The 24,401-nt window shown below is 37.7% G+C and overlaps 1 protein-coding gene across 1 annotated transcript in view; it reads right to left on the reverse strand.

Annotated features, from left to right (window-relative positions):
- LOC149287867 (laminin subunit alpha-1-like) overlaps positions 1-24,401 on the reverse strand; it is a 59,727-nt gene that overhangs the window by 20,912 nt on the left and 14,414 nt on the right. Inside the window, exons 13-43 of the mRNA XM_089492455.1 lie at positions 24,249-24,350; positions 23,706-23,917; positions 23,128-23,239; positions 22,576-22,686; positions 22,354-22,481; positions 22,070-22,156; positions 21,411-21,622; positions 17,757-17,863; positions 17,329-17,509; positions 15,664-15,800; positions 15,287-15,523; positions 14,399-14,542; positions 13,991-14,170; positions 13,374-13,559; positions 12,879-13,000; positions 12,622-12,742; positions 12,393-12,530; positions 11,245-11,366; positions 10,343-10,429; positions 9,489-9,682; positions 8,641-8,783; positions 7,271-7,369; positions 6,436-6,547; positions 5,867-6,026; positions 4,774-4,984; positions 4,387-4,503; positions 4,142-4,305; positions 3,654-3,792; positions 2,282-2,384; positions 1,636-1,752; positions 279-461 (exon numbers count right to left, since the gene is read on the reverse strand). Of these exons, the coding sequence (XP_089348581.1) occupies positions 279-461; positions 1,636-1,752; positions 2,282-2,384; positions 3,654-3,792; positions 4,142-4,305; positions 4,387-4,503; positions 4,774-4,984; positions 5,867-6,026; positions 6,436-6,547; positions 7,271-7,369; positions 8,641-8,783; positions 9,489-9,682; positions 10,343-10,429; positions 11,245-11,366; positions 12,393-12,530; positions 12,622-12,742; positions 12,879-13,000; positions 13,374-13,559; positions 13,991-14,170; positions 14,399-14,542; positions 15,287-15,523; positions 15,664-15,800; positions 17,329-17,509; positions 17,757-17,863; positions 21,411-21,622; positions 22,070-22,156; positions 22,354-22,481; positions 22,576-22,686; positions 23,128-23,239; positions 23,706-23,917; positions 24,249-24,350 (4,468 nt within the window). The remainder of the gene's footprint in view (positions 1-278; positions 462-1,635; positions 1,753-2,281; positions 2,385-3,653; positions 3,793-4,141; positions 4,306-4,386; positions 4,504-4,773; positions 4,985-5,866; positions 6,027-6,435; positions 6,548-7,270; positions 7,370-8,640; positions 8,784-9,488; positions 9,683-10,342; positions 10,430-11,244; positions 11,367-12,392; positions 12,531-12,621; positions 12,743-12,878; positions 13,001-13,373; positions 13,560-13,990; positions 14,171-14,398; positions 14,543-15,286; positions 15,524-15,663; positions 15,801-17,328; positions 17,510-17,756; positions 17,864-21,410; positions 21,623-22,069; positions 22,157-22,353; positions 22,482-22,575; positions 22,687-23,127; positions 23,240-23,705; positions 23,918-24,248; positions 24,351-24,401) is intronic.

The raw sequence follows: 24,401 nt of genomic DNA on the forward strand, positions 1-24,401 counted from the left end.
ATGAGCTGGTAGTCAAGCTGGAAATGGGGTCCCTTATTACATGAAATTTAGAATTTGACAGTAGATAAGAGATATTTGGTCAGTTTTGTCTGCTTGTCTCCAGAGTTTGAGATGACTCAATAAGCCTGGCCAAGCTCTGCTTTGGCTCTTGCTCGGGCTTTACAGAGCAGCATATTAAACCTCTTCCACAACGATTGTACATTCTATGCCAAAGTATTCTGTGCCCCCTATATTTTTGCAGCAAAGTATCAGCGAGTGCATTAATGCAGGAAACATACCTGTCTTGGATGAGTCCGCTAGAAGCTCGTTGGTTTTCCGCAGCGTGTCGTTGACTTTGGACAGCGCAGAGGACGCAGTTAACACCTTTTGGTTGAAGTTCGTGATATGGTTTAAAGTGCCAGCTGCACGGACATTGGCAGACAAGGCAAGCTCTTTAGCAGCTTGTAGTTTCTCACTGGTATCTGTTCCAGGGTAGATAAAGCAAATTATGAATTTTTTCACTTTGAAAAGTGAAGTTGGAAAATTGAGAAAAGGGAAAACGTTTCTAAGAAAAAGTACATATAAAGAGGCTGTTATTGAAACCCGAATTAAGGAGTGGTTCTCAATTTAGGACACAAAATCCTGATGAGGATTATTCTTACGCGAATGAATGCGATTTTAATACTAACCCCACACTAAATTACTCACAGACATTAATGTGGCTCCTGCCCTGTTGGGGATGTGGATACGCAGTTATTGTTTTGCAAGAAATAAAAGCATGGGCTTGGACGCTCAGAGGTTACTTCAGAAATTATGCTTCTCAACATTTCAAAAGGCAAAAGAAGGACACCTTTTTGTTAGGAGCACGGTTACAGCCTTTTAGTGTGTATCGAAACATATTCACAGCATTTAATGACTTATTTTGTCAGAAAATCACACTGAACAGCCATTAACAGGTAAGCAGGCCTCGCTCTCAGAAGGAAGTCTAGGCATTGTATGTCTGAACTGAATCAATAATTAAAGCTTCTGTTCCAGCAATACGTTTAGCAAATAAATCTTAGGAGACCTCTCTTTTTTTTGGCAGTCTCATCACATTTTCAGTTTCTGAAACATAGCAATGTCTCATTAATGACATAAGCGTGATGTCATTACTGTATTCATTATGTTGTCATCGCAAAACCATACATTTCTTCTTTTAGAGTCTTTTCAAATATATATATATATATAATGTCTGACAACTTGCGGAACCTCCCTTTTAAACGCAGTGTTCCACCTACTCTAATAAATATGCCCAAGAAATAATTATTTAATACTGTAAATGTTTTTTCCAGGAACATAGGCAACAAAAAAAGCAGACACTAATAGGTTCTTGCTATAAAAACTGAAAAAAGTTTCTTTGTTTTATAGGTAAAGAAGATACCTTTTACACTAGGATAAAATTCAGCTTTGTTTTGTTGATGCCCATTTGGAATGAACAGAGGATTATGCTGAGATGGTCAAGAATTAAACCGAAGCAAATCATTTATGTGTTTCTACTGTGCACCTGTACAAAGACTCTTTTGTCTGCATTTCCATCAGAGTTGCACATTTTTATTACTGAAAGTACAACTTGTAGGTACAGCTAGAAGTAAATGAATACTCCTTAATGCTACTTACCATTTGGTAAATTTCTCAGAGCAAGCAGGTGTTCACTTATTTGACGTGTAAATGCATGAGTGCGTTTTTGTATTGTATCTGCTTTTGTTTTCAGATCGTTCAAATCAGACACAAGACCTATGGGAACGAACAAAAGAGTTTGAGAAGATTACCAATTTAAATATGTGAAAGGAAGAACTGTCAAGGACAAACAAGTGTTGGGCATAAGAAATTGGATTTTTATTTTTGTCAGTAGGTGTTTCTGCCCTGTCTGATGATGATGATGGTAACCGCACATTGTCATACTGAAGTGCCATTTGATTACAGTGCGGAAGCCACATAACCTTTCAGCTTCCATTTTTTGTTTAAAAGATCCAAAATGACACAGAATCACTGAAATAAACAGTGATCTATTTGTAGGCAGGCCTGGACTGGCCAACTGGCAAACCGGGTAAATGCCTTGTGGGCCAGTGCCAGATGGAGCTGGTCACTTACCTTTAGGTAAGTTGTAGAGTTGTGGCATGCGTCCTCATATAACCATTCTTTTATTGGATCAAATAAGAACGTCTATTAAAGTAACTAATACTCCTAAAGTTATGTTATGGTATTGACAAAAATATAGTATAATATGGTACAAAAATATCATTCAAAGTTCCCAAACCCTTACCTTCCGTGCTAAGACTGAAATTTTTGGCCTCATTTAGAAGTTGTGTGCTGAACTTCATAGAATTTTTTGGTGCAACTTGTAAAGATCCATTTGCCCCTGAAACCTTTTAAAAGAAAACATTGTTATCAGATTTTTTTAAATGATGTAAAAAGTCAAAATTATTTGTGTTTGTTTGTGTTCTTAGAGTGAAAGTTGTATATTCTATTGAGGGCGATTTTTCAATGCTATACCTGCAGTGATAAAATGTTAACGATGGTCAGCAAGGTAGGTTGGGAAATTAAGCTCAAGTCAGGTGGTATATGTTGTCTGTCATTTACACATTTATCAAGTGCATTATATCTTAATATTTGGTTTAAATTGGTCAAGAGTGCCATTTGTTGGCACCATACATATTTTAATATGAACGCTAAAAGAACAAATCAAATGGACAATTAAAAAAAAAAAAATGTTATAGGCAACACTATGATGTAGGCATTGCATAACTACTAAAAACTAAGCACAGCAGAAACAATATAATAATATAATATTATAATATATAATAATAATAATACAATATAAAATGAGTTCTAGGAGATGGTCCTTTTCCAAAAAGTTATCTACATAATGTTTGGGGGTCCATAACCCTGAGATCCAATAAGCTTTTTGCATTGTTGTGATGTGAAGGACAAAATATATTCTAACACTAAGCAAATAGAGGTCTGGAAAGTGATCGGATGTTGATGCTTTCACATAACACTGGACATCTAAATTATTTTTTTACTTTAAGGAAAATTTTGTTTGTGACCAGATCCATTCTATAGTTCTTCTCTGGGTTTCGTGTATGATTTCTGTCATTGTAAGACACATGTTTTCTGGGTTACTTTATTACAGGGGTACCAGGCCAGGGAAGCCACTACTTATCAGACACTATGGATAAGTTGGGTTTTTTTGCCAGTTAACTAAACTATACATCAGTGCTTACTTTTTAGGGCTAAAACCTTAGGCGACATATCATATAGTTCATAGGGTTAACTGATGACAATGATACAACCTAAAAACTAGCAAATTCTTACAGGTCTGATCTTAAGTAACAGTAACTAGTGACATTATTTCTAATAAACAATCAATCTGGTTAAAATAATAATCTGAAAAATAAAAACCCACGTTCTAATAAAATGTGCTTAATCTTTGATACTGTACTGGAGATTTTTGGCTATAGAAGGTGTACCTTAACCTAAATTTTGTATATGTTTTAGCATATGGATGTCATTAGGATACAAGTCTATAAAGAGTGTTAATACAATTGTCTATTAAAATGTAATTGTGGATTGATAACACTAACAGTAATCTTTTTTCCATTCCATGTTCTTTAGACGCTCTTTGAAGACCTTACCATTGCCAGGACTCCTGTAACTGTGTGGTTACACTCTTCTGCAAGAACCTCTGATTGCGCAATCATATTTTTGATATCTGTGTGAGAGTGGATCGCACTGGTGGCATTCAAAGAGGCATTCCTTACATCTAAAAGAGAACTGGAAACACACAAAAAAAAGATATATTATTATATTGTCCCTTTAAAATATGATGTTTTTGCTGAAAAGAGTTTGTAGCAAAATGAGTAAAAAAACCATTTAAAACACATCAAACTCTACAACTAAAGGTTCACAGCTTTGAATAGCAGATGTGTTGTTCTGCTTATGCATTTGTTTTAATAAAATAATCACATCTTCTACTACCCAGCTTGTAGCAATTTAGATTTGACTTCCATTTAACTTAATACCGTGACAAAACCAAGGTAGATGGCAATGCTGACTTATATGAAATATTACTGAACTGGATGAATTAATAACTACATTTTGGTATTAACACTGCTATGTTTACCTATTTAGAGAAGCAGAAAGTTTGTGTAGTTCAGCTGCATAATCTTCTGCCTTATAGACCATGTCAAGTGCGTCTCTTTTGGCCATCTGCATTACCAGACGATCTACATGGTGTCTCAGTTTAGAATTCCAAAGAAGAAGCTCCTCTTGGTGGGTCTCCAAAACCTATGGACAACACTACAGCATTAAATCCACATTAAATGACTCTCTATGGTCCAATTAATTCAGTGACACCTGGATACATACAGATGTAGCATTAATGGTGTCCTCTGCAAGCAAAACGGCATCATCCACCAGCCCAAGACCTTCCTCAATCAACAACACAGAACGGTTCTTATTTTCCTGAAGGTCGTGTTTTTTTGTCTGTAAGGGAAAAGAAATAAAAATACATTCCACTAAAATTATTTTACCACACCACACTGATTGTTCCTTAGGTTTTTTGTTTTTTTTTAGTTGTCCATGGGTCAACTTTCATACTTGCAGACCCTAAGACTAATGCAGAGTTCCCCCGGTACGCAAAGATGTTTCAAATGGGAAAAAAGTAGGGCAAAAGGTATTTTTTTTTTTAACCTTGATCAATTGTTTTACCACATTAATAGGTAATTATAAACATAAATTCTGAAACTCACTTACCCTCAAATCAGCCAGATTTCTTTGTATAATGACCAGCAGATTGTTGGTGTTGTTGGTGTTTGCAGATGCCACATACAACAAATCCTCCGCTGCCAGTAGTTTGTTGTTACGTTGTGCAAGGGCATTTTCAAGACTATTTTTTAACTTTGTTAAATCTTGGCGTGGCTTCTCATATTCTTTCTTAACTCTGTGTAGATAGCCTACTGATACTCTGATAAATCATAAAAGGAAAAAAAACTACTCAGATAAAAGTAAATACCGCTATTGGTTCAATTTCTAAAGCTGTCTGGTACTCTCTACAGAATTCCTCTAACTTCTTGTGTTCTTGTGACAGGCGGTATAAAAAAAAAAATGAAAAGGGCAACTCATTTTAAAAGTGTGTTTTAATTTATATAGATATATTTGATTTAGCAATTCCTTTTTTCCCTGTGAACAGACATCCAATAAACAAAACAAATATATGTACGTATAATAATATAAAATAAAATAGTATTCGTATGCTTCGATATTTTTCATGGATTTAATATTGTATTTTACTTTTTCTTTCTGGACCTATATAAATATTTTTTTCTTAAAATCTCAATAAAAACTTATTCCATTAATAATATAAAATGTATACGTACTAACATGTATACTAATATTATTATATATATACACATATAAATGTATACGTACTAACATGTATACTAATATTATTATATATATATATATACACATATATATATATATACACACACACACACACACTATATATATATACATACACACACATAAACATATACATACACACATATATATATATATATACATACATACATACACACATATATATATATATATATATATATATATATATATATATATATATATATATATATATATATATATATATATATATATATATATATATATATATATATATATATATATATATATATATATACACACACCAGAATCCCTTGTGGTTGTCGAAACACCATGAGATTTCTGAGGGAAAAACAAGCCTTCTGGCTTGTCTGGTGTCTGTAGATGAGTATTTAATAATACTTCTACTACATATATATCGCAAAAACAAGAAAGTAAAAGAGCTTACTTGAGGGTTTTGGTAGCATCTTGACTTTGATCATCAAAATATTTCGATCTCATAGAACTGAGCATTAAGGAGACATCATCCTCATAATTTAATTGCAAATTGTCAGAGAGCTGTGTATCAATGCTCGTCTCATTTAGGCTTTCAACCACTTCCACCAATACTGGAAGAAAGATAAAGTAATAGCTCATTTACAAAGCTTCCAAACACTAGAAAGACAGATCTGGCCACATAGTCAAATTAGGCAGCTGTCTAGTATTGCGAGTTGGTAGGGGTGCCACTATATATATATTTTTTTTTATTTTACAAAGAAAGTATACATGTAGCATATAATTTACCATGGGTGCCAGAAGTCCTATAGTTGTCCATGTATGCTATCAACCTCAGTACTAGAAGAAAGTCTGCGTTGATTTAAATAACTATTTAAAGTTAATAAAAGTACACGCAAAAAGGAAGAACTGCCCTTATATCGCCAAACAACTTCTATCTCTGACAACCAGATAATTGCTGGATAGGCGTCTGTAGCTCAACAACTGTTTGGGATAAACCCATTTAAATGGCAATAAATGTACCTTGAATAGTTGTTTGCATTTTGTCAATAAAGCCGATTAACTCTTGAGTCTTATTCAGAGTTCTGATGGTGGCATTGTTCAGTGCTTCTCCATCACCAATCACCTGCTCCATCTTAGGGAAAAGTAAACATGTATGACTTAGATTTTTAAAAATGCAAAACAAATTACATTTAAGTTGTATAACAATGAGCAATGTATAGATCATTTTGAACAATTTAATAATATCACTGAATCTTAAAAGCTCCAAAGCACCTGTATGTAATAAAATATTTTACATAATTAACCTAATTTCAATTGATCTCGCAGGATAGATATAAGAATTTCATAAAGCGAAAAAAAAAAAAGATACTACAGTGCTCTGAAAAGGTATTTATTGTAATTATGTCTGTGTGTGTCTAGTGAAATTAAACCCAATTATCTATTATATTTGGTTAATTGATTTAGTAACTAAGGGGGCAAGGGTCAGATTTTTTTTCCTTCTACAAATGAAAAGATCATTTAAGAACTGAACTTTATGTTTACTCGGGTTATCTTTGCCTAATATTAAAATTATTTGGAGGATCAAAAAAAAAAATTTAAAAAAATAAGGGGCGACAAATATGCAAAAATAGAAATTGGGGGCAATTGCGTTTTTGTAGCACTATATGTATTGACCTTACTGGACACATATGAGGTCTACTTTTTAATATTTGCTTTACTAGATTTTACATTAAGAAATAGACTTAAATAGAATTAAAACTGTCCAAGGTATAACAAAGCAAACTTCATATTATGGCGATCTTACTAAAAGAGGCACTGTAGGAAAATCAATCTGCAGATTATGGTGTGTACTCACGTGCTGCTCAAGTTGGAGGGTGTCTTTAGACAAAGAACTGAGCTGCTCCATTGTCTTGTCCAGTGATATTATTGGACCGACTCTTATTGGCATAGACTCCTGAAAAACAATCCAAACTTGTCTAGTTATTGAGAATATTGAGAAACATGACTTAAAACTACACATTTGACTTGCATAAACCTCGATAAAAATAATGTAAACTTTACTTGGGAATATACCTAACAGATGGAATATACCGTATGTACATATGAAATAAATGTAATGATGACATTAACCTGACTGAGAAAAATAAGAGATTCCAGAGATGCCATAAAAATGCTCATGGACCTTGGACAGGAATACAAATCAAATCTGTACTTCTCCAGCCTGAACATACATGGAGACACTATTGTTATTATTATTGTTTTATATGGCGCCATCAAATTCCGTAGCGCTGTACAATGGGTAGACAGGACATAAGTAGTATGTAATATAACAAATTGACTAAAAGAGACAACAGGTGAGGAGGGCCCTGCTCAAACAAATTTACAATCTAGAGATACAAGCCTAAAACATGCAGAAATGTATAAATGGCCAAAGAACAGGGTATGTTATAGATAGATATAGATAATATAAAATAAATAGATAGATGCCATTTACTTTCATTTTTTTTAATGTGTGACTTTCAACACTTTGTATTATTTGTTTTTTTCTGGCAGACCTCAAAATAAAGTGATTGCTGTTGATTTAGACTTTAAGAGCTGTTGCGTTTCAGCTATGTGCTCATAAGCTTTCAATAAATCCTGATCTTAGATCTTAATCTCCTATCAACCATCATTTTTGGCTTTTAAGGCATATTAAAATATGTATTAAAAATATATTTGCATATAATTGCCTCTGGTAATTAGCGAACATCATGCTCTAAGCCGGGACCTGATTAAATTATGGAGAGAGCAGCAACTACAGCTACAGATCCAATTTGAACAGTTTCAAGATCATAAATATCCTTTATTAGATTTTATCCAGTTTCCCCGATCTGGACAGTTTCAGCCACGACGTGTCTACAGAGAGCAACTACATTATTTGTACGGAGGGATGGAGGGAAACTTAAAGTAACATAATATTTATTAAAACACATTCTTATTCACAAAGCTGCCTATGTTATAATATTTCATTTGTTGTTGATTAAAATTAAACTAGACCCACATTCTACATATATCTACCATTTCTTCTGGGAGGCTGTTCCACTTATCTACCACTCTTACAAAGAGTCTTACAAGTCTTTATTACAGATGGATGGATGAAACAGGATGAAAGCAAGGGACAGATAGATAAATACCTAATCAAATACCACTGGTTGAAATATGTATTATACTTTTTGAGTAAGATACCTTAAAGTGCTTTGTCACATTTTCCAAGTTGAATAGAGTTTGATGAGGTGGTCTACCAATATCGGTCATATTAAAAGAGAAGATGGCCTGGTGCATACTATCCAAATCATCAAGTAAGGTTCCTGTGCAATCATCATCACAAGCTGGAAATAAAAGAATAAATAAATGGTCAAAGCCATGGACAGGCAGGTAACCGCTTAAGTACTTTATACCCCAGTAGTATTAGATCATTTTATTAAGGTGCACTGAAGAAGTGGTGTTAAGATATATCTATTAAGAAGTGTTGCATGGATCCTACAATAATAGACTCAACAGGTTCTGAAAAACCCTTTACTTTACCGTTTCAGGCTCGGGTAAGTTTCCCTGAACGTCTCACATTAATAACGTTATCCCACACAATGAGCATGAAGCATCTAGTAAGAGTTGGCGAAGGAATCGTTAAACAGCATTAAATAACGTGGACACTCTTTACCTGTATCCAACTATAATATGAAATAAAACATATTCAACGGTGTCATATCTTATTATGTTTGGGTCACATGAAGTGTGATTTATTAGGTGCACCACTAGTGGCAAGGGTGACCGCCTAATTTTTGGCTTAGATTGGCCATTGTACCGAAATGTACCTGTTCGTGCCTCTGATCCATCACTTTCCTTGCATTATTAAACTTTTTCGACTATGTGTGTGTGTGTGTGATCTGGCTCTTTTGACTTATAAGTTGCTCTTATCACAGCGTCATTCCCCGTGCACCCAACTCTATATACCTATGTCAAAGGTCCCTTTCTTCCACTAACAAAATAGCTAGGTTATCTGCACAGTATAGAGTGTACTGATGTGTGTTACTTACATATACATTCTTCTTCCAAAAGAATGTGCCTTAATTCACAAGTATCACAAAGACGGCCAGTTACTCCTTTTTTGCAAATGCACTGGCCGGTTAGCCGATCACATTCATTATTCAATGAGCCGCTTGGGTTGCAGTCACATTTCTGGCAGAAGCCATCAGGCTCATTTGGATTTCCATAGTAGCCAAGAGAACACCTACATGTTACAAAACATATACAGAATACATTATTAAATACTTTATGTTTGCACCATAACGCCTTTGCATCATAAGTAGCTATTGCTAAAGAAAATGTCAAGTTCTTATTTCAGAGTCTTTTAAATAACTGAACTGGTCCAACTTTTCCAGTGTTTCTGTGAAGCCCAACAGCTTGGCTAACACCGACAACCTGGCTTGTTTCATAGGCTTCGGTGATAATAGCATTTATTGTAAGCTTGCGAGCAGGGCTCTCTCCACCAAATGTATCGGTTTGTCTTAGTCTGTCAATTCTTGTCTTGTCATATCCCTTGAATTTATGTATTGTATTAAGCGCTGCGTAAACTGTTGGCGCTATATAAATAAAAGATAATAATAATAATAATAATACAGGAGCCATTGAGTTTAGTGCTCGCCCCAAACTTTAGGAACATTGATATGGTGTTGGTCCAAAAGAAGACGGGGCCTTTGCAGAAGATGATATAAGCTATTGGGCCAACACAGAAAAGTATGTCTTCTTTGTTGTTTTCAATGTTCGCCCCCCCCCAAAAAAGATATCACTTTTAACTATGAGTAAAAACTGACTGTAATACTCTCTTTTAAAACTCACTTTGTTTACGCTGGATTCCTTCCAATAATTCAATAGCACATATCGTCCTTACCTTTCACAGTATCGCCCTTCATATCCAGGTAGACAGGCATCACAACGGAAATCATTAATACCTTCTAGGACGCACGTGGGGCTAAAACTAGGATCATAAACAGGAAAAGGGAGTTTAAAATGTTTAACAATTATAATAGAGCAGATTTTATTTCTCTACATTTACATTTTTATACTTAATTTCTCTAATTTGCTAATACAGCATGTAATCAGAGCTATATTACCCTAGTCAGCTTCCAAGGACAGGAGACCTCAGAAGAATGCCAGCCTATTGAGCCCCAGCTAGGAGGTTTAAGAGATCAATCTAGTCAACACAGCACACTATTTTGGGAGAAGGAAGAAGTCTGAACTTCTCCGACATGCTTCCGTGTGCAACTGAATATTTAGTGCCAGAATATGGTGTCATACGCAGACATCATCTTTCTATATGCAGAGGTGGAGTGGTCAGACAGATCTATACCACCGTAAAGGTAGTCATTCAGACACTTGAACTAGTATACTGGAGTGTTAATTTTACATAAAAATACTGACATACTAGAGATTTCGTTTGAGAGAAAATACCTTCATTACATATTAAAAGCATTCCACTGTACAACTTAGTACCCCATTTTCACGAAAGCATCTAAGTAGGACATTGATGTTAACCATATATTTTTGGCTCATTTGCAGATGCTTCAAGATGCCTTCTTATGGTTTTTTCTCAACAATATAATTGCGGTTTATGATACCAAATCATGTTGATTCCAGCATTAATGCTAAGAGGACTAGAAACTGACCCCATCAGAAAAGATTCTAAAAAAGCAATATTAAAACATAAATATCTGATTTGTGGAGTAATGGCAGACAAGGAAGACGACTGTACACACATTTCAACATAAAATAGGTGTTTAGATGTAAAATTACCTCTGGCTGTTGCCCTTGGGACAAGCACACAATGAGCAATCTGCAACTGACCCAGTTACTTTCCCATAGTAGCCAGGAGCACATAGATGGCAGTGGTCACCAGCTGTATTATCTTGGCAGTCCTGCAACATGACAGCAAACCAACAATCAGCATTGCCTATAACTGGTAATACGCTAATCCTTCACTTAATACTGCAGCAAGGAGGTTCTTTAACAATGTACCCACTTTCAGGTAATGATCAGGGAAATTGGTGAAATCTGACAGTATGGTTTTTAGACTGGTCGATGCATGTTATCTATTGCTATAAGGCATATGTTTTTATGAAAGACACTTTTTTTGCACTTGGAGATTGAATTTTTGTTCTTTTTTATTTTGTTCACTATGCTGTGTTAGACATGTGAGCATAGCTAAATATTAGCTGTTCCCGAAGGAAAGAGAGTTAAATCTAAAGTTTGTGTTGTCTTTTAGTATCCAAAAGAAGAAAGGACCTCCAAAGAAGGGTCCTATGGGATTTTGAAAAGTTATGGTATTTTATTAACATGTTGGCCCACTAATGGCTGTATCTATTTTTATTGAATGGGAAATTAGGATTATACAGTAAATTATTGCAAATTATTAAAATATTAACCAACTCTCTGGTGGGGGAGTCGTAGAATAAAATTGTACAACGCCAGTGGGTATTACATGCAATAACATTCACCTTAGTCATCTGGCTTGATCTACTATCATATAAACTAATATTTAAATGCTCAAACAGACATAACCACAAATGGAGAAATATTATCTAGATGGTCTAGAGTTACAGTTTTGCACATACATTCAGAATCATACAAAATACCCCTGATTTTACTTACATATAACATAGGTAAGACTTGAATAAATGAAAATATTTACTTAAGATTGTTTCAATTGTAAATGTTGACTGACCCCTTCAATGTGAGGCAATATTAAGATATGAAATAATATATAAATACGATGTAAATACTGAAAATATATTATCTCTCAAGGACCCTAAAATTGACAAGTTTTCACCCTATTTATTTTAATGTTAGTTATTAATGTAATTACAATGTAGAATGCATTATCATAAAAGAGACTGAAATGTAATATATCTGGCTGCTTTGAGATCCTGTATAATGTTACATACCATGCATCTGCCAGTATCCGGATCACAGATCTCGCTGTGATTGCTGCACTGACAGGGGACACAGGGAGGGTTTTGGAAACGTAACCCTAAGATACTGATTTCTGAGAGCTTCTCTCTATAGTATCCAGGTGCACACTCCTAAAGAAAGAAAAATATGGCGTGAAAAAGGGTAAATCCATTGTTTTTGAAACGGCAGAATAAAATTCTACTTTTTGGAAATGCAATTTACCTGACATGAAAGTCCTCTATAACCAAGGGGGCACTCGCAGACCTCAATGAGATGAGCAGCTTCTCGGCCAGAATGCATGTCTGATGCCTCCACCGCAATCTCCATTGATATATTAGAGATCCTAGGAATGTTCAAAAAAAGAGGAAAATAATAGGAATTTAACACAGAATGAACACATTAACTGATGACCTGATGTTTTACAAGCACATAAGTATAACGAGACTGTGATTTATGTACATAATTTACTAAATCTTTACCTGCTTTGTTGTAATCCATATCCATACGATGCTTTGATTAGAATGTAATCAATGTTGTTTAAAACATACATGAAATCTGATCTTGTTACAGTCTGCTCAGAATCAAAATACCTCCAGTTATTCTGCAAATGACAAACAAATAAAGGAAACATTCAGTAAAGTTAAATGGTAACCATTACATTGGATTAAATAACAACACAGTTCCAGATAAGTTTTGTGATCACAGCATAGACCATTGGATTGCTCACATTTTGCAAGTCCTACTCTTTAGAATAATAATGTCTAAAGTATCAGAGACAATGTTCCAAAAGTCTGTACCTGGGCACTGAACATCCAACTAAGATCCTTAATCCTTAGCAGCATTATGAGTTGGTTACTAAGCAATACATATGTTGGTTTGAGGTGGCTCAGTTCTACTTTGCCCAGTTGGTTTTAACTGTGGAGAACCTGAGCAGCTGCTGAGAAGCCAGGCTATTACTTATATACAGTACTTACCTCTGTCATGCTGGCTTGAATCTCCGTTCTCACCGCGTTTCCAGGAGCAGGGGTGTACATAGATATAATCAGTTTGCTGGCGCTCCCACCTTTCATTAAAATCTGGGGCTCAAAATCAGAGGAACCAGAATCTCCCAGAGCATAATAAGTAATGACATATGACAGCATTCCACCGTAGGCCAAAATCTGTGGCCAGATAAATAGAAGATAAAAGTGTAAAACATGGTTTACATTGCCAGACAAAATAAAAAGAATGACTGTTAATGCAACCGCAAACATTAGACCTTTACGGCTCAACAATAAATTTTTATGTTATATTCATATCTTGGAATTCTCTGGGTTGACCAGGATTCTCCGGGTAAAGCCCCGCTTCCTCGGGTCTTCCAGTCTTTATTTTTGCTTGGCAGGGGGCGGGACTTGGCTATATCCAATCTCCACCCACTTCCTGTTTTCTCCTACCCACTTTGCTTTGACTTCCCTTCTAGCAGGCCCCTATACAAGACCAACCCCGCCTCTATATGTGACTAGCCCCACCCGCCATCAAGGCAAGGCCACAGATATCACATTAATATGACCATTTTACACGTATCAAGTTAAATATTAACTACTGTTCTTACCTTATTATCTAAAAACTGTTGTGGTAATCGCCAGTAGAATTTTTCCGAATTCAGACGTTGCTGCACCACTGTTGCGTCCAATAAAATGTCAACCGCCTCTGAGAATACCCCGTCTGTAGTTCCCTGGAGGTTACTTGGAGAAACCACGCTGAGCAGAGAATTATCCGGGACCAAGGAAATCTAAATACAAATATTTAAAAACATTACATATAGCACTGCATCAAAAAAAACAAGAACTGATCTTTTTTGTTTTGTATTTTGCCTGTAAAAGATTACATTTGTATTGGATCATATGCAGAGAACTCCTTTACCTTTGACAGCAATGCTAATTTTAAAACTTTAAATTAGAATATAATGTATACTTGGTAATGGGATACAGGACAATAAATACAAATATCAGTGACTTACAGGTATGCGGACATAGCCTTCCATTTCGGCACAAAGCTGGGATACTCCAGAACAGAAACAGAGGGAACAGCCCAGTGGATTCTCAGCATGAAGAGCAAAAGTGCCAGCCTTACACTCGTTGCAATAACTTCCAACCACATTGTCCTGTAACAAAGCAGGTGAATAAAATCATGTTTTTAAAAGGACAAAAGTACACATCATTTTACACATTTTGCAGATTAGCCATTTGTATAATGTGTTCTAGCTCTGTTACTTAAGCCCAAAATACTAGACAATCACCTCGATTCCTTATCATACTGTCAGTGGAGTTGCATTCATGAATAGCATAACAGATAATTAATCATAAATCATCTGTGCGCCTTTGCACTGTGGATTCTACGGTATCTATGTCAAAATAAAAGTTTGCTAATGCAACCAGAGAGTTATTTGACAAAAATGGCCCATTGTACCTTAAAATACACATTCCCAATGTGATTGATTGAATTTGGTTGAATCACAATCTATTCCAAAAAACAGTGGCTAAATCTTGTGGAGGCCAAAAAAACATTCAAAAGCCTACTTTAAGGGCTAACATTTTCTCTAATGTTTAATACAAAAATTCAATGGATTCTAGGCTGAATTGGCTTCAATGGGAGCAGTGCAGGCTGCAGGACATGTGCTCTCGGTACAGACAGGGGAGAAGGAGTCTGGTTTTGTTACTAAAAACTGCAAAATAATGTACAGTATGCGACAAACTGCACGCAGAAAAAATGCATTGGTTTTACACAGAACATTGTTTTCCCAAGGATGTTTGAAGCTATACAATGTATTATACCATGTTATATTTTTTTTATCAAGTTACGTTATAAAACACGTGTTGGAGTAATACAGAGAACAGGGTTTATTTACCTTACAAGCACATTGGCCGGTCTCTTCCACGCAGCTGCACACCTTCCGTTCATCATCACACCATGCAGACTGCGTGCCTTCGGGATCACAGTCACAAGAAACGCACTCGGGATATTTCCTATATCCAAACAGGCAGGCGCTGCAGGTCTGTCCACCAAATTCCTTTCTGCAATGGCACTGGCCAGTTGAAAGGTCACACTGGAGGCTGTTGGACCCATCTTTGCTACAGTTACATTCCTGAAATCAGACAAATACATGACATCTTGACATTTGCAGCATTAATATGATCCTGTTGGCAGATATCCCCGCCAGACCAACTAGGTTGTTGGTCACATGGTTATCCGGCACAGGCTTTGATAATTCTAGAGGTCTCTTACCAGACATCCAAGTTCTGGATCATGACCCCAGTAGTTGGTGTCACAGAATTCACACTTGGGTCCATGCGTATGAGGAGGGCAGATGCACTCTCCAGACTCAGGATCACAGTTATTCTGGGTGTGTGCACAGTCACAAGCTGGGAAGGAAAACGTAACACAACAATGTTGGAAAATTGCAAAATGTGAAAGGGGGACACTTTTTTTTAAAAAAAAAACCTCTCCGATACAAGCAATTGCATCACCACTTAAAACACACTTTATTTTTGTCAGCACAGTCTTGCATATTAAAAATAACCAACACATTGAATTGAATTCCCATAAGGTTCAGCCAGACATACTACTTCCATGATGCTGGCTGAGCGTCATGGGAAGTGCAGCAACAGTAAAGCTGCAGATGCTAGCTGTGAACTACAATTCCTATGATTCTCAGCCATCCAGCCAGGTGTCCACCATAAGGCTGGCTGAGCATCATTGGAAGAGTAGTGCACAGCAGCAGAATTTTTTTTTTTAAATTAAAAAAGGCTAATGTTATCCTCCCTCCATTGATTTTTGGAATCAAAACATTTGATACTGCAAAAATTGATGACATTATTCTTCACGATATTCTTGTAAGAAACTTTTATTTCTTTGTTAATTCATGTAAACAATTGTTTCATATTTATTAAGAAATTTCCTTTTATTTGCCAACCCCCCCAGTTATGCACAGCTGCCCCCAGAAATGCATTATACCCCCTATATGACACTCTGCCTTCCTGATATGCCTTATACCCTCCTATATGCCGCTCTGCCCCATGATATGCCTTTTAACCCCCTATATGCCTTATACCCCCCTATATGGCACTCTGCCTCCAGAAATGCCTTATACCCTCTATATGACATTCTGCCTTCCTGATATGCCTTATACCCTCCTATATGCTGCTCTGCCCTATGATATGTCTTATACCCCCCCTATATGCCTTATACCCCCCTATATGGCACTCTGCCTCCAGAAATGCCTTATACCCCCTATATGGCACTCTGCCTCCAGAAATGCCTTATACCCCCTATATGCCACACTGCCTCCAGAAATGCCTTATACCCCTATAAGCCACTCTGGAGGCAGAGTGGCATATAGGGGGTTAAAAGGCATTTCTGGAGGCAGAGTGGCATATAGGGGGTTAAAGGTATTTCTGCAGGCAGAGTGGCATAAAGGGGGTTAACAGACATTTTTATGGGGCACTCTGCCTCCAGAAAAGCCTTATGCTCCCCTAATAACACTAAGCCCCCCCCGACTTACCACTGCTTCCTGGTGTCTGGCGTGCACGCACCGCGCCACCCAATGGCCGTGCCTCAGTACTTCGTCCCACGTTTTAAAAGGTGGGGTGGGTGCAAGTCAGCCCCTTTATTTTCATTAGACGCCGGCGGCCGGAAAAGGCTTTCAATCCCGTTTGCAGCCGCTCAGCGGCTGTTTTCAATGTTGATCTGCCGGCCAACATTGAAAACAGCCGCTGAGCGGCTGCGAACAGGATTGAAAGCCCCCTCCGGCCGCTGGCTTCCCGGGACAGAGACCCCAAATCGGGACTGTCCCGCCTGAATCGGGACAGCTGGGGGGCATGCAATCATAGAATTGAATATAGCTATGCATCAGCTCCAAAACATAACTAATCAACACTGTGCAAAACCTACGAGTGCAGCCGCCATCCTGGTTTGCATAAAATCCATGGGCACAAACATCACACTTGAGTCCAGCTACTCCAGGTACGCAGGTGCACTGCCCGGCATCATTACACGCATCTGAAACGGAGCCTGACTCGTTACAATCACAGGGGAGACATCCAATGCCAGACGTCAAACCGTAGAATCCATGCTGTGGGAATAAACCATAAAGTCACTCACTTTCCATGAAAATGTATTTAATTCCTAGAGTGCGTGTTAATGGCCCTATAGAAGTGCCGTTTGCTTAACCGGATCCGTGTTGGTGAGTCCACAGGAGAATACTGTTATGTTATCTATCTTTGTATCTGTTATAAAATCAACTATATTTAATTGCCCTGATCTTATTCTTTTTACATTATACATGCACTTTAAGAATAACCGGTTTTATTGTTTCTTACCACGCACTGATCACATCTTTTTCCAAACACATTTGGTTTACATTCACATATGCCAGTCTCGTGGTGACAAATGCCTGAAACAGAGCTTTCAGGATGGCATTGGCAAGCTTAAAAAAAGAAAAGGAAAAAAATAGACGTAAATAATGGTCAACTTTTTTAAATTAGCAAATATACACATTTAAAAAAATAAATATGATACATAGTGAATAATGCATTTGTTTGCATTCAAAAGCTTAGTCTGCCAGAAAAAAAAAAACAGCAGATGTTTAAGGGAAAAAAGAAGGGAAATTCCACAATAAACTAGATGCCTTCATTCAACTATCCGAAGACATAACGTGCATACAGCTATACGGATTAATCAACGGGAAATGTGCCAGCTTAGAGGCCCATGTCTAAGAAATAAAAGGCACAAAAAAGAAAAATCTAGTCAAGTAAACGCCACATTTGTGACACCAACGGAGACTGCCCGTTTTCTTAACCGGATCTGTGTTGGTGGGCCCACGGGAGAATACTGCCTCCTTACTACAAAGAAGGTGACTCCGTCCTGAATCAGGGGCTCATACCCACCAACACAATATATACAGTAAACCGCAGCGGTATTTATGACACGTGAAATGCTGCCGTACTTAAGTTATGGCGAGTGCTTAAACTTTTTTTGTTTTGTCATATTAAAATCTCCTATGGGTACTTAATTTATTAGTATGATTACTTTGCATTTTTATGTTTATCTTAGCTATACTTCTAAAGTATTTGCTCGGCTGCACAGTCAAGTCAAACGGGAGTTAATATATGCATGGAATCAGCCATTCACAATCGAGTGGGCGGGGCTATCTGGCTAACGCAAAGGCACAAACGAAAAGCTAGAAGCTGATACAGCAGCTGAAAACCTATTTTGACAGAATAAATTGATTTGGAGAGAAAAAAGTGAAGCGCAAATGCCACAGGTATCCCCCTCGAACATTGTTATATGTTGGTGCAGTATTTATATTTAAAAAAAAAAAAAAAACATTTAATAGATTTATAAATATTTATTTGGGGTTTGTGTGACGTTTTTAACCCATTCAGGAACAAGAGATTTTCACACTCCAAAATCATATTTGCTAAAGCATTACTTTTATATTTTTGATGTACCCATAAAATAAATTAGATATTGGTTTGCTCAGGACGGGACATACTAAAACAATCAGTACTGTATGCGTGGGATCATTTTTTACTATTTAAAAAAAGAAATAAAAGGCCCGAAGTAATATCTCATGGTATTACATTTACATGAAATACACGAAGTACAATAGCCGTTTTTAACAATCCGGGCAACACAGCTGGTGAGCACATACATTTTGCCTAACAGCTATTCGGGAGGTTATTGAGAATGACCGATTCTGGTGCAAAATTAAAAAAAAACAACAGATGGTTATTACACACAAGCCTCTCAGCGTCAGGTTGTTTAGAAAGTTTTACCGGCATATCACTGATCTATCAGAGAAGACATTTAATCAGAGGCGTATCTACTGAAAATAGCGCCTATGGCAAGCACTGAAATTGCGCCCCTGTCCAAATAAAAACCCATTTACTAGCCCCTGCTGCCTATATATATATATATAGATATATATATATATATATATATATATAGATATATATATATATATATTAGTCCCTGCTGCCGATAGCGGGTATAGATCAACACGCAAACCCAGATCAATTGAAATTCACTTGTGATCTCAGCACTGAAGGTATATATCAAATAAACAGAATCAGACATACAAGTCCTGTATTTGCAGGTATACAATAATAATATATGAAACGTAGCATCGCAGGTATAGATCAACTGAATAAGACATATTAACCCTGTATTTGCAGGTACACATAAATAATGTATGGAAACATAGCATAGCAGATATGGATCTACAGAATAACACAAAAAACCAGCTTTGCAGGTAAAGATCAATTGGAATTCACATAAAAACACGGCATTAAAGGTATATTTAAAACCCCCTAAATTACAGGCATAGATCACAGGTTGCACACCGCAAAGCCAGCCCTGGCGTCCACACTGCCGACATAGAACCTGGCCAGCACCCAGATTACACACATAAGATTTGCCATCTTTGTCCCCAAATAGCCCACCACAAGTCAACTTTGTCCCCAAAAAGTCCGGCCAGTGCCATCTTTGTCCCATATACACCCTGCCTGTGCCATCTCGGTCCCCAAGGCTCAAACCTCCTGCTAGTGCCATCTTTGCCCTTCCACAATTATACATCTATGATACACAAACACTTTTACAGTCACTCACTAATTCACACTTTAATTCAGAGAACTCATCCACACATTAACTCATGCTCGCCCTCATTCACTCAATGCATCCACACATTAACTCATGCTCTCCCTCATTCAGACAATACATTCACATATTAACTCATGCTTGCCCTCATTCAGACAACTCATCCACACATTAACTCATGCTCTCTCTCATTCACTCAATGCATCCACACATTAATGCACACTCTTTACTTATATCTACCCCCCCTCCCTTATCACTTTTTAACCCCCTCCCTCATCACTTTTTAACCCACCCCCTCCCTTCCTTCCCTATCACTTTTTAACCCACCCCCTCCCTTCCTTCCTTATCACTTTTTAACTCCCTCCCTCCCTTCCTTATCACTTTTTAACTCCCTCCCTTCCTTATCACTTTTTAACTCCCTCCCTCCCTTATCACTTTTTAACTCCCTCCCTCCCTTATCACTTTTTAACCCCCTCCCTGCCTCCCTCCCTTATCACTTTTTAACCCCCTCCCTTCCTTATCACTTTTTAACCCCCTCCCTTCCTTATCACTTTTTAACTCCCTCCCTCCCTCCCTTATCACTTTTTAACCCCCTCCCTTCCTTATCACTTTTTAACTCCCTCCCTCCCTCCCTTTTCACTTTTTAACCCCCTCCCTTATCACTTTTTAACCCCCTCCCTGCCTCCCTCCCTCCCTTCCTTATCACTTTTTAACCCCCTCCCTTCCTTATCACTTTTTAACTCCCTCCCTCCCTCATCACTTTTTAACCCCCTCCCTTCCTTCCTTATCACTTTGTAACCTCTCCCCTCTCCCCTCTCTCCTCTATCCTCTCTCCTCTCTCTCACCTTGAAGTCCAGCGACGGGAGCACGATGTTGCTGTCTTCCTGCACCGCTCGCTGGTGCCCGCTGCTTCACTGCTGAGCGCCGTAATATGACGTCATATTTCGGCGCCCAGCAGTGAAGCAGCGGGCACCAGCGAGCGGCTTTTAAACACTGATGCGGAGGAGATAGAGGGGCGCCTAGCAACTGCGGCGCTCTGCATGAAATGCCGGCACCGGGATGGGGGTAGAGGGCTCGTGTAGGAGAATGAGGGGCGCCGAGCGGTTGCTAGGCGCCCCTCTCTCTCCTCCGCATCAAAAAATAAATAAAAAATGCCGGTGAGCGGCATTTAAAAGCCGCTCACCGGCGCCCCCCTTGAGATGGCGCCCATGGCACGTGCCATGGCTGCCATACCCTATATATGCCTCTGCATTTAATCCACTAAAAAATACATCTATTCCTCAATTAGGAAAGAATGGTAATGTTATGGCAACGAAGGTTAGAGCGCTGTATTATTTAAAAGAATAAGATCCAAGTAGCATGTAAATGTTTCTTACCAGTGCAGTTTTTCGCTAAGATTGCATCCCCATAGAAGCCATCGGCACATCGTTCACAGTGCCGTCCCGCTGTGTTGTCTGTGCATTTGAGGCATTCTCCTGTCACTGCATTACAATGGCCAACCTCAAAAGGGTCTATGTTCCCATTGCAATCACAAGGGACGCACGATCCTCCGGGAACAGAGGGACTGCCATAGTAACCATTTGCACATCTAGAACATAGGAAGTATTTAGTATTAACAAAACGTACTCTTTCAAACACAGTTAATAACAGAGTAAAAAAGAAATCAACCAAGTCACTGCTATTATCATACATTTAAATTCACTAAAACCATCATATTCCACAATGTAAAGTAAATTCTGCAATGCTGTAAGTCCATAAAGAAGTTGAAAGAATGGTTCCGCTTATATAAAATGTAGTTCAAATATGCATGTTTAAGTTATGAAACACAGCCATTCTGGATTGTATTGCTCAGGAAATTCTCAATTTCCAAATAATCCAATCAGAGTACAGCTGTGCAATCCATGCGATGTATTTACTATGTGTTTGTCTGTACATAACCGTTTGAACTTGACATTTGTATAAAGTCCTAAGTGCCCCTTTACACAATACTTATATATTATTCATTGTGTATTAAAGACGATAAATAACGACTTACTTTTCACACCGTGTTCCGGTGTATCCAGGGGCACACTGGTCACAGACTGCCTCACCGTCAATGGATAAGTGACATGTTGGACTGAAACTGAATAAGAAGAAATTTAACATACAACGTAAAACAGAACTCATTTTGTTTGCTTTACATTGGTATCTCAAGTCACAAGATAATCAAATAAAAAAAACTATACAACAAAATATTACATCCAAAAATGTAAATAAACAGTTCAGACTTGGCTTGGTAAAGAGAGTACATTGGCATGAATCATTTAAATGAAGGCTCACTTGTTAGTGGAGATCAGCAGAGGACAGGCGCATGGTTGGCAGTCATTAGGTGTTCCATGGTAAGGGTTTCCATAATAGCCTGGCATGCACTGATCACAATGATGTCCTGTGGTATTGTGCTGACAGTCCTAAGGGCCATAAATAACTACGTCAGTAAAGAAAAAAATTCTCTCTGTCTCTCTCTCTTTCGTACATGTAGATGTAGACGGTTAAATTACTTACATAACATGCACCATGGATGTCACACTCAGTCGCGTGGCCGTTGCATTCACAGGGTTCACAGATGCCACCAAACAGGGTTCCACCCACACGATAATGACCAGGGAGACAAGACTAGAAAATAGTCATTTCTGGTTATAATATATACACCTTTACTACCTGCATGCTGTAAATGTATTTAACCTCTTGAAAATACTTTATTACTAAATGGCAAAAATGGAAAGAAATAAAATGGAGGCTTGGCTGCAACTCCCACTGGGTCGATGGAACTGACCATGCACTCGCCTGTGTCGATGTGTTTTAGGAGTGGTGTGGAAAGCAAGGACTTGTTTCACCCACCTCTGCCTATTTTAACCAATCTCCACTTACTCTCTCGCATTTACAGCCATGCATTCTCCCTCCTATGAAGCCTTTTTATTTTTTTTTATGTATAAGGCTGCTTAGGGATGGAGACATGCAAAAAAAATAAAAAAAAAAACAGAACAAAATAAAGAAAGAATGCATCTCGACATTAGTATTGCCTAGAAATCATGTTTGTAAGAGCTGCTATGTTACCTCGCAAGATGTACCAGAGTAACCCGGAGGGCATTCACAGTTTTCCACTTGAACAGCTGGCAAGAGGTCTATAACATTTGGTTGTGCAATATCCAAGGTGACTGAGCTTAATCTGTGAAATAATAAGAGAGGCTAAATAAATCCGTCAGTAATAAGATTGACACATTTACTACAACAAAATAACACCATGGAGAGATAAAAATATGTAGTTGTTCAGTTATGGAAAACTTAAGCACTTTAATATGTATTCTTCAAAAACAAAAATAAATAAAGCACTTACATGAGGCAGAAGATGCAACCCTGCAGCTGCCTTCCTCCTCCTCTATGGTGCAATGGTCATGCCACTGATTGGCTGGCTAAAGCAGCCAGTGGCAGGAAAGCACTCCCATTAAAATCAATGAACAGACAACCCCCCCCCCCCCGCCACAATGTAGCAAATGCATATGGGGGCATTCTACTATCATATGAATTAAGCTGGAAAGAGGTAATAAGAAGGAAGTCGTTGAAGGTTCATGGGCATTTTGAGGAACACAGGATGTTTGTGATCTACATAAAAGTATTTAAAGACTATTTTTTACCTGGAGATTGTATTCTTGGCAAGGTTGTAGCTAGCCCTAATTTGAAGGTGGTTTACATTTGCGAGGACAGTCATGAGCCTATCCCTGTCCACTGGTCTCCTTGAATAGAAGTCTATGAAGTTCTCAGGAACGAGCTTTATCTCAGCTGTATGCTCCTCATAAGGCTGCAGCAGGACACCGTCGGCCTTTAATCCCAAAGTCTGCCCATTACCCTGCAAGAACATGAACGTTATTGTAGAGGAACTACTAAAACATAAAGGTAACCCATTTTAATAAATGTGTTACGTGCTTTAAAAAGTGGCTACATTGTGGAGAGAAGAATGATTCGGAAAGTGCTGCTTTTTAACTTTTGGATGCAGAATTTCCACTGCTGTCTCTTCATATATAGATGGCGTTGTTGCTATTTAGTTGTGGACAGAGGATACACTGACATCTCTATCATGCAGCAAATCTATGTGTTTTAATAATTAAGAGTATAAGCGGCCAGATCATTTGTGAGGAAAAATGTTGGACATTAGTGGAATATATGAAACATTGTATTACCTGTAAAATGACATCCACGCCAGATATCACTTCACTGTCTGCACTGTCCGCAGGAATATCATAAGACGCTGTGTACCTTAAGTATCCGCCAAAGGATGTTAGCTGGGATTTAAAAAAAGATATATTGGTTTTAATAAAAACAAACACAGTAAA

The sequence above is a fragment of the Sceloporus occidentalis genome, unplaced genomic scaffold (genome assembly GCF_023333645.1).
Source record: "Sceloporus occidentalis isolate IW3139 unplaced genomic scaffold, rSceOcc1.0.p SCAF_56, whole genome shotgun sequence".
NCBI classification, from domain to species: Eukaryota; Metazoa; Chordata; class Lepidosauria; order Squamata; family Phrynosomatidae; genus Sceloporus; species Sceloporus occidentalis.